Here is a 15,151-nt window from a genome sequence, read left to right on the forward strand (position 1 = left end):
CTGCTCCTGAGGTGAATTACTCACGCATCAAGAATGTGGCGATCCGGCAGAAGGCGGTTCTTACAGATATTCAGTCGGCCCGCATGTAAGGCCTGGCCTCTGAGAGTTGACAAACTCCGTTTCCAAACCGACGATAGAAATTTAACGCAAAAATCGGTTGCGCTTGTATACGTATACGGCTGATATCGACATCTCATGCATAAACAATTCTGCAGAAGCTGTTTGTTGTTTAACATGCAAACGAAGCTTAGGCCGCTTTTTCACTCATGCATATTACAGCGCGAGGTAATATAAAACTTTTTCAACAAATTATCGGCTGGTATCAGCCGCATGAATATTCACGGGCCTCGATGATCTCTTGTCGAGACGTACTACATGAGATGCGATCAGAAAGCTGTTTCTCCGTGGCAACAAATCCTCGCGATCCGGACGAGCTCGATGTTTTCAGGCGACGCGAAGCCCACACGTGTATTAAGAAACATAACAGTCTATAATAAATAATCGTACAGATTATGCTGCAACTCCGAAGTAACGAGCAGTGCTTGAGCGTGAATACCGGTGTAGAATTGAACTCGTTGTAGGTATCGTTTGACGAACGTACAAAATGTCCGGGGTGTTGAAAGGGAGATGAAAAAATGACGGGACAGGGCATCCGATAGGACCAGATGATGTCTGAAAGAACATAACTCGGTGTAGCTGCTACAGTCGCGACGAAGAAACTCATAGCTGTAGGCTCGTTAACGGGAGTGGCTTTACGAGAATGAGCCGTTCATAAAATAAACCCCTTAGTTGCAGGCGCAGGTTATCTTTGATGGGTCTTTAAAAGGGGCATTAGGCCCATTTTGGCTACCCAGCAAAGTCCCCACCACTCGAGGGGCTCGCACACGCCCCCACGAACCCCGACACGCGCCCCGTGCTCGTACTCTCTCTCTGCACTATAAGCTTAAAGGCCCTGCTGCCTGACTTTTACGATTCTGTTCAAGTGGTCATAAAACCCAAGTTTACTACCGTCATGATTGTCAAGCGAACGGGCCGCTGCCACCTGTCGGAGCTCCGTGTAAGAGTGCCCGACCACATCCCTCGCCGCTGCCACGGCACCGTGCCTGACTACGCGAGGTATACGCGAGGAACTCGATCTCTCTCTCTCTCTCTCTCTCGCTCTCTCTCCTCTGATTGCCCCGACAGATTCACCCGTCAAAGGCTTCCACGGGACGTTGAAAGTCCGGAATCAAGATCAAGGAGCGATTGGCCCGGTGATCCCGAAAATTCGGTTCATCAACCGAGCTTTCCGAGCTGCAGTTCGGGCAGCTAGTGGTGAGATTCCGTGGCGCATTTGCTCGTGCGTATACGTAAACGTTTGTGTATAGATATATATATTTCTCTGTGTGTGTGTGTGTAATACGGGTGGCGGGTGGAAGAGCAAATGGGAAGCTCGAGCGGCACGGGAGGCTTATGATGGGCATTACTCGGATCGTTATGGAATAATTTACGAGGTGCGAACCGCGGGGGCGATAATCCAACGACATTTACATCCCAATAAACACTCGACCCGATACCAACGTCCAAGATACGGATGTGTGCGCTGGTTTAACGCGCGTGTTGCGCACACCTACGTTTTCACACATCAATCGGAGAAGCCGCGCACTTCGGTGTAATATGTGTGATACGGATATTATACGCGATGTAATAGACGCGATATTTGTGCGTATAAAGTATATTATATCGCAACGCCGTTGTAACCGTGTGCCGTGAATTTAATGTATGTAATACGGAACCAAGAAGAACTCATTTTTACGACATTTTAATTGTACGGTTGTCTAATTGGCCCGTAAAGCATAAAGTGCTCGTAAAAGCTTTAACGATATTATTATTACCATACGTTTGCCTGCCGCGTTTCGAGGCACGAGACCGGTTATCTCCGCGATTATTTTCATTCAACTGTTTCATTCGCGCCAGCTACACCGCGGTGTTCATTGCATTTTATTTCCTGCGTGCCTTTACCACCTTTTCTCGTTTCACGTATTTACACGACTTTGTTATCGTGCCGAATTTCCTTTTTTTTTTCGTAACAATTTGCGCGCTCCGCATTTTTGAACCGCTTGCTCCGATCAGTTTGCCGGAACTGAGAGAAACGGCGCCGAATCCCGTTCATTCACGGCTCGCCTTGTCGTCGCGGCAAAAGCGTCGGCAATAAGAGAGATAGTACGCAAAACGAAATGCGAATAAAGGAACAAGTGCGAGCGTCGATCGTAATAATAGAATTTGCAATCGAACGTCGTTGATGTTGGTCGTTTGAGGGCCGGGATGAGTATGTGGATGTTGGTTCGCGGCTCTCCTCAGAGGTGGCGCCGACGGTGAGCGGTCCTCCACGCGTGGCACTCCGCGTGTGAGGTATCTCCCTCCAGGGTGAAAGCTCGAGGGTGGGAGAGGGGCGGTCCTGGCTGGCCTATTGGCGTCGTTCACCCGGGGAACTACTTTCCCCGGGCGTAGTAAGCTCGCAGCGTGGCGGCGCGGCGCTCGTGACGAATTCAATTCCGATTGGTCCTTAAGCAGCGCTCTTCCCCTACCTGCGACCTCATCGGTTCCTTGGCGACTGGTCCCTCTCTCTCGCCGTTCGTTCTCGGTCCTCGTCTGGCACCCAGCGGCGTATCCGCGGAGCGGCGTTCTCGATTTTAATCCGGCGGCACGTCGCCGAGTTTCTCGAGTAGCCAACAGGGGGCGCTGTAAGCAGCCCCGAGCTTTCCGAGGGGGAGATAGATCCAGCGTCGAGGGACGGCCCGGACACGCGGAGGGGGGCGCGGCACGCGTGCGAGCGAGACGGGACGGTCGCCTTCCTCTTCCACGGGAGGGTCCCGGGGGCTGTGGAGGAGCGAGAGAGAGAGAGAAAAAAAGAGAGAGAGAGGGAGAGAGAGAGAGAGAGAGAGAGAAAGAGCGGACGTACCGAGTGGCGCGGCGGTACGCCGGGCGCGAGAAAAGCAGTGTGCCGTGGACCACCGCACCGGCATACCGTGGCCAAGTTACGATCCCCTTCCCAGGCTGCCGCATTTCGCGTACACCGCACACGCCGCTGCCGCTGCCGCCGCCGCCGCTGCCGCCGCTGCCCGCCCGCCGCCTCCACCGCCTCCGACTCTCACGCAGGGGACAGAACGGGACGGAACGACGCGGCACGACAAGGAGGGACGAGCGCGCCGCGCCAGTCGCGCTCGAGTCCGCGTAAACGATCCACCACCACGTTCGACCGAGTGCTAGTGCAGTTCCGACCGCCGAGTCGCGCGGCCTTATCTCGTTTCACGCGGTTTACACCCCAGCCTGGTGGTACCAACGGGTTCGGTATACATTAACGAGTAGAGACGGGGAACTACGGGCGCCACCTGCGCTCCTGCCGCGTGCTTGAGTCGAGCACCGTTTTTATATGCGATAATAGACAGCGGACTTCCTGTTGTATATTATAATACCTTTCAGACCGAAATGTCAAACGAATCGGGCGTATTGTAATCGCGGGGGTGATATAGAAGTAGAGGAAAAGGAGAGATAGATAGGGAGAGAGAAGAAGGAAGAGAAAGAGGGAAAGATAGAGAAAGAGAGGGAAATCTGGCGTTTGACGAAGGTCGCGTGCCAGGCGCACCGCGTCGCGGTTACCAGAGAGTCAAAGACGAGGAGGCAACTTTTATAGCCCGTCTTATTGCCGGGTTTTATTGCGTCGTTACGATTTAACGGTCGTCACTCTCCGCGTCGAGCGACTCTCCTCTGGCTCCAAACCACCGCAGCACCAGGGTGCTGGCTCAGCCGGCAACGTGGTACCGCGGCCGTCCGTTCACCGATCGCTCGTCTAATCGCCAGAAACGCGTCATGGTGTCCATTCCTGATCGGCACTCGTAGTGGCCCGTTGAGTACCGGAGGGCGCCCGCCGAAACGCCACCGAGACTCTCTCGAAATCTCGGTCGTGACCCTACCGCTCGGTGAATTTTACGGCCACTTGAACGGTCCTTACTTGCCTCACGGAATCCCCGCCACCTTCGCACCTTGCTCATCTGGTTCACCTGTCCTCGTTCGATCGCGGTTCCGTAGAGAGCCGTCGAGCCTCGCGATTCCGTCGCGATCCGTTGTACCAGCTTATACTCAGGAGTGGAGAACAGCTGACCGTACAGACTATTCCTCTAGCCGGGACCAAAGTCCCCTGGCGTTTTCTCGCCTTGGCGGAGGGAGGGTTTAATATTTCCAGTGAGGGTGTCCAGTGCAAGTGATTCAAAATACTAGGAATAATGAACTCGTACTTCGAGCAGACCGCCGGTGGCTTCTACGGTAGCCACCATCACCAGACCGGGGCCGGGGCCCAGCACCACGACCCCGCAACGGCAGCCGCTGCCTATCGCAGCACCTTTCCGCTCGGCCTTGGGATGTCGCCGTACGCCTCGACCCAGCACCATCATCACACGTCCTCCTCCCTGGGCATCCACCCCGGCGGCGGAACGAACACCAGGCCACCCCAGGACTCGCCGTACGACGCGAGCGTCGCGACGGCCTGCAAGATATACTCGTCGACCCCGGAGCACACAACCTCGTCCTACTCGTCCTCGACGGCGAAGGACTGCAAACAGCAGGACCAGTCGGCCCACCAGAACGGATATGCGGCCGTGATGGCCGCGGCGGCCGTCAAGGACGTTTGGCAGTCGGCAACCTCAGCGGCGAACGGACAGAGCAACCCGGTCGTCAGGCCCTCCGCGTGCACACCCGAGGGCACGAGGGTCGGAAGCTACGGAAGCCTCGTGGGAGGCGATCCTGCCTCGAGTCCGGGCAACAACGGCTCCTCGAGATCGTTAGCCTCCTCCTGGAACACCTGCAGCCTCAACTCGGCGGCCAGTCAACCGGTCGCCACCCAGCTCCATCAGCAACCCGCCGCGAATCACACCTTCTACCCCTGGATGGCCATAGCAGGTGAGTTTGTCACGCGCAATTTGCATCCCCGACCTTTCGCCGACCGGTCCCGATCCACCTAGTAGTAGCTGCAAGGGTGAAGAGCGACCGTTCTTAGTCGGAGAGATCGCACACGTGCTCGCCGCGTATAGGTACAATACCCACACTTCGGGGCTTTCGAGGCACGTGGACTCACGCTCGGTTAGACTCGCCGGCAGAGAAAGAGAGAGAGAGAGAGAGAAAGAGAGAGAGAGAGAGAGAGAGAGAGAGACCAGGGGACCAAAAACGCCTGCTCGGTGAATTCAAAGTAGCCAGGCGACGAACCGGGTAATTTGTGTATGCGAATGTACGCGCGGTTGTGTCTGTCTTTCGCGTAACTAATCGCGTCGTGACAAATCGCTATAGCCAGGATACTTGCGCGACGGCCGGATTTTGTTTGACCGAGATTCTCCACTTTGAATCTCAATAAAAACAATCGGCGCGTCTAGACTAGACGTGGGTGTCTATTCAGTGCCGGAGATAAATTGATCGTAAATTAGTCTGAATTCTGGGTCTCTGGTCGACCTACTACGCCTGCCAACTACCGGCTTGATTCATCCGCAAGAAAAAGTTTCCTCCCGTGAGACCGTTTAATATCCGATATCAATTTTCCCGCATGTCGAGTAACGCAAACCTCGGCGGATTGACGGGCCCTTAAGACGGCGGCAAAACGGAGTCAAGTGCGTGTAAAATTGCCGCCTGCACAAGCACGGTCCTTGTGTATACGCGGGAGATAAGTGCTCCGTGGGCTCGTATACAAATGTCAACGTGTGTACGTAGGTACGTGTAATACGCCTATTGTACACAATGCAGGGGATGAGGGCGCGGAGCGTCCAATTGGGGGTTCAACCGTTCAACTGCCTTTCTCTTGCCACTCACCCCTCCGGAACCTGAATTCCGGGAGTCAGCTGTTTATACTCTGATCTCAGTCACACGTACGCTGCTGGATGGCCGAGAGTCCGGTCCTTCTCTCTCTCTCTCTCTCTCCCTCTTTTCCAGTATGGGAATAATCACCGCTACACGAGGCTTACCTGTGTTCATCCCACATTCACGCACACTCACGCATACACGCGTATCGAGAGCCCGACTTGATCTCACTTTTCGACTCCTCTCTATACGCCTCTCCGTCCCGCAACCGCGCCGCCGAATTGTTTCCTTCCCTTTCCATCCTCCCGCGGTCCGATTCAAGCCCTCGGATTTTTTTTATTCTTTTTTTCCTGTACCACCGCGCTGGACACAGGAATTGGACCACACTTAATGCCTGCGGTTGGAATATAGAAAAACGAATCTTACTCGACGATACGAAGCAAAAATTTGTCTGTAGCTATCGCATCCCAGGGTGAGGCCCGTAATCTGAAATTATAAAACTTTCGCAACATGTGTTGCCCAGCAACATAAGCATGAAAATTTGGGACAAAACAAGGAACAGAGGTGACAAGGAACACGGGGAAATATAAAGTATGAACGGTATAGTCGTCGCGAAACCAATCCCCTTGACTGCGTTCGCTCTGACCGTAGTGTATTTGAAAACGAATAAAAGAAGGGAAGGAAAAAGCGGAAAAGTTTACATGACGCGTATGCGGGCTCACGCCCATCTCGTCGACCCCACTGAAAATCCACTTTATTCGACAGCCCCTACGCGAGAACATAAAGTACGCCCATTATACACGTCGGAAGGTGTATAACGTACCTTATACCTACCGTGATGCAGGTATACGGTAGCGTTACGGACTGTGTGTCTGCGATACACGAACACATAAACTCCGTGGCGTGTAGATTGAGATGTCGGTGTAGAGGCGTGTATGAGGGGTGCCTTTCACAGCTAGAGGTCCTGAAACGGATGATAGGTTACGCGAGGATCGCCTATGGCCCTTGGTTGGTCGCCCATTTGCGCGGGAAAATCGCTTACCTTGTCCCAGTGGTGAAATACACGCAGCTTTCTCCGTCTTACGAAGCACCCGATCACTTTCACCGTACCTTTCCAGATGCGAGTTATATTTATGATATGTTTCCCCCGAAAACGAGAACCTGAGGGTGGCCCGATGGCACATCTATAGGGTAATTAGAGGGCGTGAGACTGGAGGACGGGGGCGCTATCTGCGAAAGCCTCTTATATTTACCCTACATATACTTCTCTGTCCCAGAATGTGCCTCGTTGTGCACGTCAGACCTCGAGAGTTTACCTTTTTAAAAGTACATTAAGAACGCGGCCTCGATAAACTCTAGCAGAGTCTTGTTCAACGTTCTTCTCTTCGTGGTACGACACCTCGTACCGCATCCGCCAATTCTTTTCACCCTCGGTATCTATAGTCATTTATAGGTGAGAAGACGCTCTTCCGACAGCAAATAAATCGTACTCGAACACGAATAACGTCAACTCACAATAAACAGCCACAGCGACCGAGAGACGCGCTTGGTACTCTGGTACTCTCTTCGGAATTGAATTGTTTCTCAGCTCGAATCGCTAATCGATTACTGATTGTAAGAGTACGTGAAAAAAGTTACTACCCACCGCGTGTCCCGCATGCCCTACGAGCGAGTGACTCTCGTTTCTCCTTTGCTCTCTTTCTCTCCATTGCTCGCGTCGTAAAGAAAAAGCAGCTCCTCAGTCTCGTGACGATGTCGCATAAAGTCGCAACGGGATGAGGATCGGTACCCACACGGGAATGAATGGACACGCGGAGCGGAGCATAGCTGTGAGAATCTCGTGACAATCGCTGCTGGTTTCCCGCGTAAATGCCACGCGGTTGTCCTCTCTGCTTCTCGTTCAGCTTGCGGTCGAGCACTGCGATACCCATCCAGCAATGGCCTCGAGTCGATCTGAACGGACAGACATTGTTGATAAATGAAAAACGGTACGACAACGACGCCAAAACAGGTAAAAAACAAAAGATTCGAGTATCAAAGGAGAATCTTTATAGCCTAAATTGACAGGTGTAAATGTGTGAAAGGCAAAGAAACCCTGATTACGAACGACTTCCGAGAGCTTTAGGTTGGGATATCGTCGGACTTTGCCGCGTGTATATGTACATATGAAGAGAATGGGACGGAGGCAGAGAAGCAGACGGGATGGATAAGGATAGAGAAAAGTGAGAGAAGGAGGTGTTGTGCCACGGGTTTACCTCTGGGAGTCGCCTCGTTCAATATAAACCAGCAACGAACAGCGCTGTAACCGTATAACGCTGACGTTTACGACGGCGAAATCGCAGCTTGCCTCGTTTCAACCCCTCAACCATCTTCTCCCACTCTCGTCGCTACCCGCTACCGACCTTTTCCGACCGCGCGTCGCGGTCCGGGCGGCCCTCCAGTAATGCAGGTCTCTACCCCGTAGGTGGTGTAGGTATCGGCAGCGCCGGTTTGATTTCGAAATGATTAGCCATTCGGAGCCAATGGTGCTCTTGGATTCCATTGGAACTGAATTCCTCGCGCCGCATTCAGCCCTGCAAAAAGGAACAACTTCGTCAAATATGCCAAGCTAGTTTTCGTTTCATTGTCATTGGTACGTATATATATATACATGGAAATATTAAAGGTTTCACGAGCGTGAATCAAGGTTACGATTCCCTTTCTTTTTGTCAGATCATGCCGGCAGATTTGGGAACATCTCTAATTGCCGAGTACAATATCCTTCGCATTTCCGGATTCCATTCACCCCCTTATCAGAGATCAAGTGCGCATCGGCGATGACCGGTTGAGCTTTAGTAGGAATGCTCGATTTGCACCTCGTTCAACATTTTATCGAGGAGGAATCTTCCAGCAGCTGTTCCGGAAGATTCTTTAACGATTATGCACGTCCGGAAATATGCAAAAGTATTTTATAATGCATATGGATATGTATGTGCAAGAGATTTTTTTCCCTTCCTCTACTTCTCTACTTTTGTACCGACTATTCAACGCGTACGTGTCGGCAATAAAAGTATAAACTCATCTAATTGAAATCTGTTGGTGAACTTCTAACATAGTTGGGCATAGCTGCATGGTTAAACAGGAACTACGCCGTCTGCAGGCGCGATGATTAAAGAATGGAACTCGATGTTCACCTTTCCGATTCTCCCTCTTTTCTAGAATATTCTTCTTTTGCCTTATCTGTCAGTCCAGCCCCTGTTCGGGTAGCTCGACTCACCGATACTCGGTGTTGCACAGTTAATACGTAAAGAGAAGCAGGCGGCTCGCTTTGGGGAGATTTATTGCCATCCGCGTACTTACAGGCTGAGGCAGCCGGAATTTGTAATGAGTAGTAAATTATTGAGCGTTGTTAAAATAGGTACGTGCACACACACACAAACCCAGGCGTACGTGCACATACGCACAACGTGCACAACGTACAGCGTACACACATCCAGATCCGGTCGATAAGATCTATCCAGCGTTAATTAATTACCGTCGACAATAACCGGGGCTTCTATCTTACGAGAATCATTCCTGCGTCGCAGCGAAGCTACACGTCGTCGGCATGATGCGACCAAGCTGTAACGAACTGGCTCCAATTTCACAACCCTAATTTCCGTCTCCGTGGCGGAAAAAAGGACTCGCAATCGCCGCGTTGAAAGAGCCGATTTTCAAACTCGGGTGGCGGGTCAAAATGCCCATTAATTCCTCTATCGCTCGGCATAATTTAGAAAACAAGCAAAGACCGGCGACCATCGCCCGGGCCCGATACTCGGGGCGTACGCGTCGATCTCTCTCTCTCTCTCTTGGGACCGGCGTCCCCCTCCGATCGGCCCAGGACCCGATCGCAGCTGTGAGTCCGGATGAGTTTGACGCCCGACTTCGCTCCTCACGACTCCTCCGAGGAGGGACGCCCGCCTATATCATCCGCTCGGAAAACATTAGGCCCGTTTTCGGCCCCGGCCCATATCCGTCGATGGACGACCGACTCTCTCTCCGCTGCCCACGCAAATATCTCACGTGGGCTGTTCGCTCATCATCAAGTGTTAACGTCAAAATTCGAACGATAAATATCGCCGATTCATGCAGCGAATTCTTCGAGCACTTGGCACCGCTGCTTTAATCTCGAATGTGATTGCTCACCTATTCGATAAATCCAACAGATGCTCGGCCACATTTATTTCACTCACGTCCTCGCCTCATAGTTTGTTACAATGGGTCGCAGATGAGAGATTGAATACATAATTCAATCCCAGCAACTAAACACTCGCTTGACTCTTCTGCGGTCGCAAAATCCATCGCCGGAACTTACTTCACCGGTATAATATATCACACTTTTAACGAAAGGTTTTATTTTCCGGCATTCCTTGAATCTATGTTATCAAAGTATAATCGTCCCGAAGAACTAGCGCCAAAAAGCACCTCGAAATCTGATAGAGTTATTATATACTTACGGAAGACCGAGCTGTGAATTGATAAATTTCTCAACACACGCGGTCATTAATATAAACGTTTTTATTTTTCATCGTAATAATAATACCTACTCTATAAAAAAAATTCAACGTACGTTTACTGCTATGTAATGCATAGGAAATGGTCGTATTTTATCCGGTCTTTATTACCTGCACTGCGGTAGCATTGGCAGGAGTTAGGGTAAGAATTATCGATGTAGACAAGGTGCGCCCAGGCTTTTGAGGTGTTCGACTTTCGCGTAATTAGGTATATCGACCACCGTTGTACGCACACTTAACAGATGTTTTACATCCATAGTCATTTATAATACTATCACGAATGGAAATGTTTGACCCTCGGCACGTACAATAACTCAGTTTTGTTCTTCTCTGTCTATTCTCCTTCTTATTTCCATCGTTATCTGGTTTCGGTAGTGATAATTACAAGTAGCGGCATCCCGAACCCTGTAATTTATTAATTCGGAACTGAATATGTCTTTATCTGTTGGCGATAATCGTGTCTGTATAACTCGCGTGCTAATGCCAGCGGAAAGATACGTCAGATATATCCGTGTATTACTAGGATCTTGGAAAGTGGAGGAAACAATCTACCTATTGTTTTCAATGAAAACAGATCTTGCACTGAATATTACGCAATGAAATTGCCCGTTTATACTTCGATACCGAGTCGATGTTATTCTTTTGCCAAGCGTTAAATTTATGCAACTGATGCAAGTATAAGGCGAAGCACCGGGAAGTTGAAAGCTAGTAAAATACGTGAATCGTAGGAATTCCACCCCAAACCGACCGACGTCTGACCCTCGCCATCGGCGATTTCACTCATTTTTAAGTATGGTGTAGAGTGTACGAAGAAAAAAATTTGAAAAAAAAAACATTTTTCACTGATGTTTAGATTTTATTAACCACAGGTTTGATTTCTAGGTCAGTTTGGTGTGGAATGCTTCATATATATACGTACATATATACATAGATGAATAGGAGACGGTGATAAAATTTGAATAACCAACAGATTAAGAAGTAAGATTTAAATTGTCACAGTTAGAAAAACTTTCACTTAACGAATGTGTCAGATTCGTGATACTTGTATAAGTAATTCGTATGAGAAAATATTGGTTTAACGGGAACAGCAGGCCCAAAAAAATTTCGAGATAAGTGAATATTCCAAGTTTTCCATCTGCAGACGAATTACACATCCACAAATGGAATGTAGAAATCACAGTTTTCGAGATGCTTTGGCGATCAACGTTGGTGACGCGACAAAACTGAAACGGAAGACGAGAAAAAGAAGTCCGCTGCCGAGTCGAGTCGTTTAATTTGAGTATCCTTGTAACATCCGTCAAACGAGGTTAACGTCGTTGGAATTTAACTATCGTTCGACAAAATAGATGATTAAATGTGAGAAAAAGGATTAAAAAAAAAAAGAAAAAAAAAAAAAGAGTTAGGCATACCGCGGAGAGTAGGGAAGATGTGAGAAAATGAAATAAACAATTATAAACTAAATTTGGAGAGGAAGAAAAAAAGAAGAGGATTCGTTATACAGCTACCGCGTCCGCTAATTGATTTCTTGGTTCCCGCGCGTAACTTATGGCCGTTTCTAGCTGGATACAGACCTGCGCCAAGTTCCCGGTTTTGCCTGCCCCCGATGGTCGGCCATTACGTCTAGCACCTGCCACCCCGAGAGTTTAAAACCTGACTACGGAACGCTTAGCGACGTTGCTCAACCGACGTTCGGCGCAATTATCTTCTTTCAGAAGTGCCCACTACCGTTAAAAGGTCGCGGTCTCAAGACTAACCTTCCACCGGCTAAATTACCGCTATACCGTATCCACGCTGTAAAATTATGCGCACGATTCTCACCGTCTTCGTATCTGCTTACCAGAATTACGAAAAAAACTGAAAAGAAGTAAACGAAAAATGAAAAGAAGAGGAAAAAAAAAAAAAAAAAGAAAAAAACATCGAGCAGAACTCGGAATGAAAGAATTGGGCAGTAAAATCACGAAAATTTATAGACGGGAGATCGGCAAGAGAAGATGGCACGTAATATCAAATTTGAATATTCTTAATGCATTCAGGAAACGGTGAAACAATTGGATCTTATAACCGAGTTTATACGAAGGCGCCCGGCTTGTGCGCCGTTAATTTTATATACATATCTATGAGAAAACACATGAGGGTATTATAATGAAATTTATTATACACCCACGATCCTCTTATACATGTATAATACACGCTGATCCGTAGATAAGAATATAAACTTTTGTCTTTGCCCGCGTAAGCTATTTTCCATAATTAGGAAATTTCGACCGGTGGCCCAAGTTTACGTACCTGCGCGATACGTTCATGCTAATTAATTTCCCCTTCCCGTAAAATTTGTTCCTCAAACGAAGTCGGAGAAGGAGACTTTTTGAAGCCTCGGCGAGCTTCATTCGCGGGGCGAAATCCTCGACGAGATGAGAAAGACGGGAAAGCGTCGTCGTCGATCATATGGATGCGGCGAAAGAAAAAAAGTACAAACAAAGGTTTAACTTGTATTCTCGACTTATACTCGGGGACGTTAGATGGGTGGGCACGCGAATCTAAACTGTATAAAAACACAACGTTGCCAAAGTTCCCCGCATGCGAATATACATAAAAATGTCCATCGATCGCGGCGATGAGCGATAACTCGCTATGGGTAAAACCGTATTGAAAAGTTGCGTGTAGAGAAGTACCTCAATGGCTTTTTTGGCAGACGCAGAATGGCGTGTGAAATCACCTTGTTTACGGTATTCATTTCATTTCATGCACCACGTGCGCGCCTTTTCGAAAGAATTCATGCAGACTTTCAGGCAAAAGCAAACACTTTATGACGATGTCATTTTTTCAAAGATTCATTTCCTCCTTTTCTCACTGGGAATATAATTCGCGCGAGACTGTTATCTTAAAAATCGTTACACATACACCATCAAAGACTCGTAATACAACCGTTACTACAAACCGACGTATTTCCGTTGATTTATATCGTCGTTAGTGTGGTCATTGAGAAATTTGAAAAAAAAGATAGTGGACTGATTAAATTTCAGGTTAGATGTAAAATTTTACCGATTGAACAGCTTGCACAGTATAATCTGCAGTAATTACGTACAGTTATGACATAATATTCCAGAGGTCAGAGACAGTGTCGCTGTAATATTTAACGAGCCAGAATAAGATATGAGTATGAATTAATGACAACTGTTAGGTATTGAATGATCATTATACTCATACCGTAATTCGAATCGAAAAAAAATTCAGCAATAAATTGTAAAATTTATTACCGTCTACATTGAGCAATATCGCATATACATGTTTGTAAGCAATAAAAATCTTCGCAGGGTTTCTCCGGTGTTTCATCTACCAAACTGTAAAGAATAAAAACAATCCGCAGCAAACCTCGCAAAAGTGACTAATCGAAACTCGCTTACGCGGAATTCAATCGGGCCGATCGTCGATCGAAGACGTTGATTTTCCTGTTTTTGCTCTGTGAGAGTGCGTGATGTAACGAAGCGACGAATAACCCGTTTGACCTCCGAAGGGGGACGGTAAAAGGTACGTACCTTGGGTAGGCGGTAAATACGAGGGCGCGAAGGTCTCGCATCGAATTGCACAGCATCGCCGCATCCTTTAAACGAGTCGTTTCGTCGAACCGCGAATAAAAATTATGACGGATTTTTTTATCGACGTTTTTATTGCCTCGTTGACGTCCATTAGAACGACAAGGAGCACATTACACGAACATTATATCCGTCGCTGCTTTGCCTTGTAATATTTTGCGTTTTTATTACCCCGACGATGATTAATTATTTATACACATAACCGAGGAACCTTTCATCACCCTCGACTAGTGGTTTCTTTCAGACCATATTACGTATGCGCCCGATATCTAACTTCCGAATTCGATTCTTGACACGTATTCAATAACATTTATACGGGATGCATGTAAAGACAGTGGAGATCGATTCGGGTATTTTATCGATCGGTTCCTCTTACACGTTTTTACTATTTCACCACGCACGGAATACGTTACGTGCGATAATGATAATTGCCGCACTCCTTACGGACGTGTATATTATATAATTATACACGTTGATCGAGTCTACGAGCGCGTTGATAAATACCTACATACGAGTACACCTGTTTGTTTCGTTGCTCTGTTCATGTTTCTCAATTATTTATTTACGTATTTCTTTTTCTTTTTTCACCATTTATATTTAATCCCCGGCCTCCCCCCCCCCCCCCCCTCCTCCCCTTTCTTTTAATTATACCGAATTAGTTTCAGTGGGAAGTCAAGTAGCCTCTTCCCTGACTTAACGCCAACTCGAACACGCTTTAATCCGGTTGAACTGGTCTTTAGATTTAATAGTCGTATAGCGGACGATCCCGTCAACTGGAATAGCGTTATGCTCAGGTACAGGTAAATTCAAGCCTCGACTGTCTAGATGCCGGGAAAATCGTTCGCCCGCAGGATGCAAACCTGATCTTATTTCCAGGCTTGCAGGATCGTTAGGTATACTCACGATTATTACACGGACGGAGGACGATTCTCCTCGAAGTAAGAACCTGCGACAAGGCCACCGAGGGGTGCGGTGCAATAAAATCGACACTGCCGTTTCCGTAGTCACGTTCCGTGCCCGTCCGCATCCCCGAAATACAAGCCGTACAAGCTCTAAGCGACGTGTCTCAAGGTACGGATAGCCGCTAAGCCCCGAACCTCAATTCCGGCTCCCGCCTATAAACCGTCTGCACAGCTAAACCGCGTGGACCGTTAGTTGCCTTTTTTTAACGGGGACAAGTCGTAAAACGGTCGTCCAGTTTCTTTC

At 48.5% G+C, this 15,151-nt stretch overlaps 1 protein-coding gene across 4 annotated transcripts in view; it reads left to right on the forward strand.

Moving 5' to 3' along the window:
• The first annotated feature begins 3,074 nt into the window (after positions 1–3,074).
• LOC124188170 (homeotic protein ultrabithorax-like) overlaps positions 3,075–15,151 on the forward strand; it is a 118,953-nt gene continuing 106,876 nt past the window's right edge. For all 4 annotated transcript variants that reach the window (XM_046580685.1, XM_046580665.1, XM_046580696.1 and 1 more), the window contains exon 1: positions 3,075–4,935. In XM_046580685.1, coding sequence (XP_046436641.1) covers positions 4,263–4,935 — 673 coding nt within the window. In that variant the 5' untranslated portion in view covers positions 3,075–4,262. The remainder of the gene's footprint in view (positions 4,936–15,151) is intronic.

Source organism: Neodiprion fabricii, chromosome 1, assembly GCF_021155785.1.
Source record: "Neodiprion fabricii isolate iyNeoFabr1 chromosome 1, iyNeoFabr1.1, whole genome shotgun sequence".
Classification (NCBI taxonomy): Eukaryota; Metazoa; Arthropoda; class Insecta; order Hymenoptera; family Diprionidae; genus Neodiprion; species Neodiprion fabricii.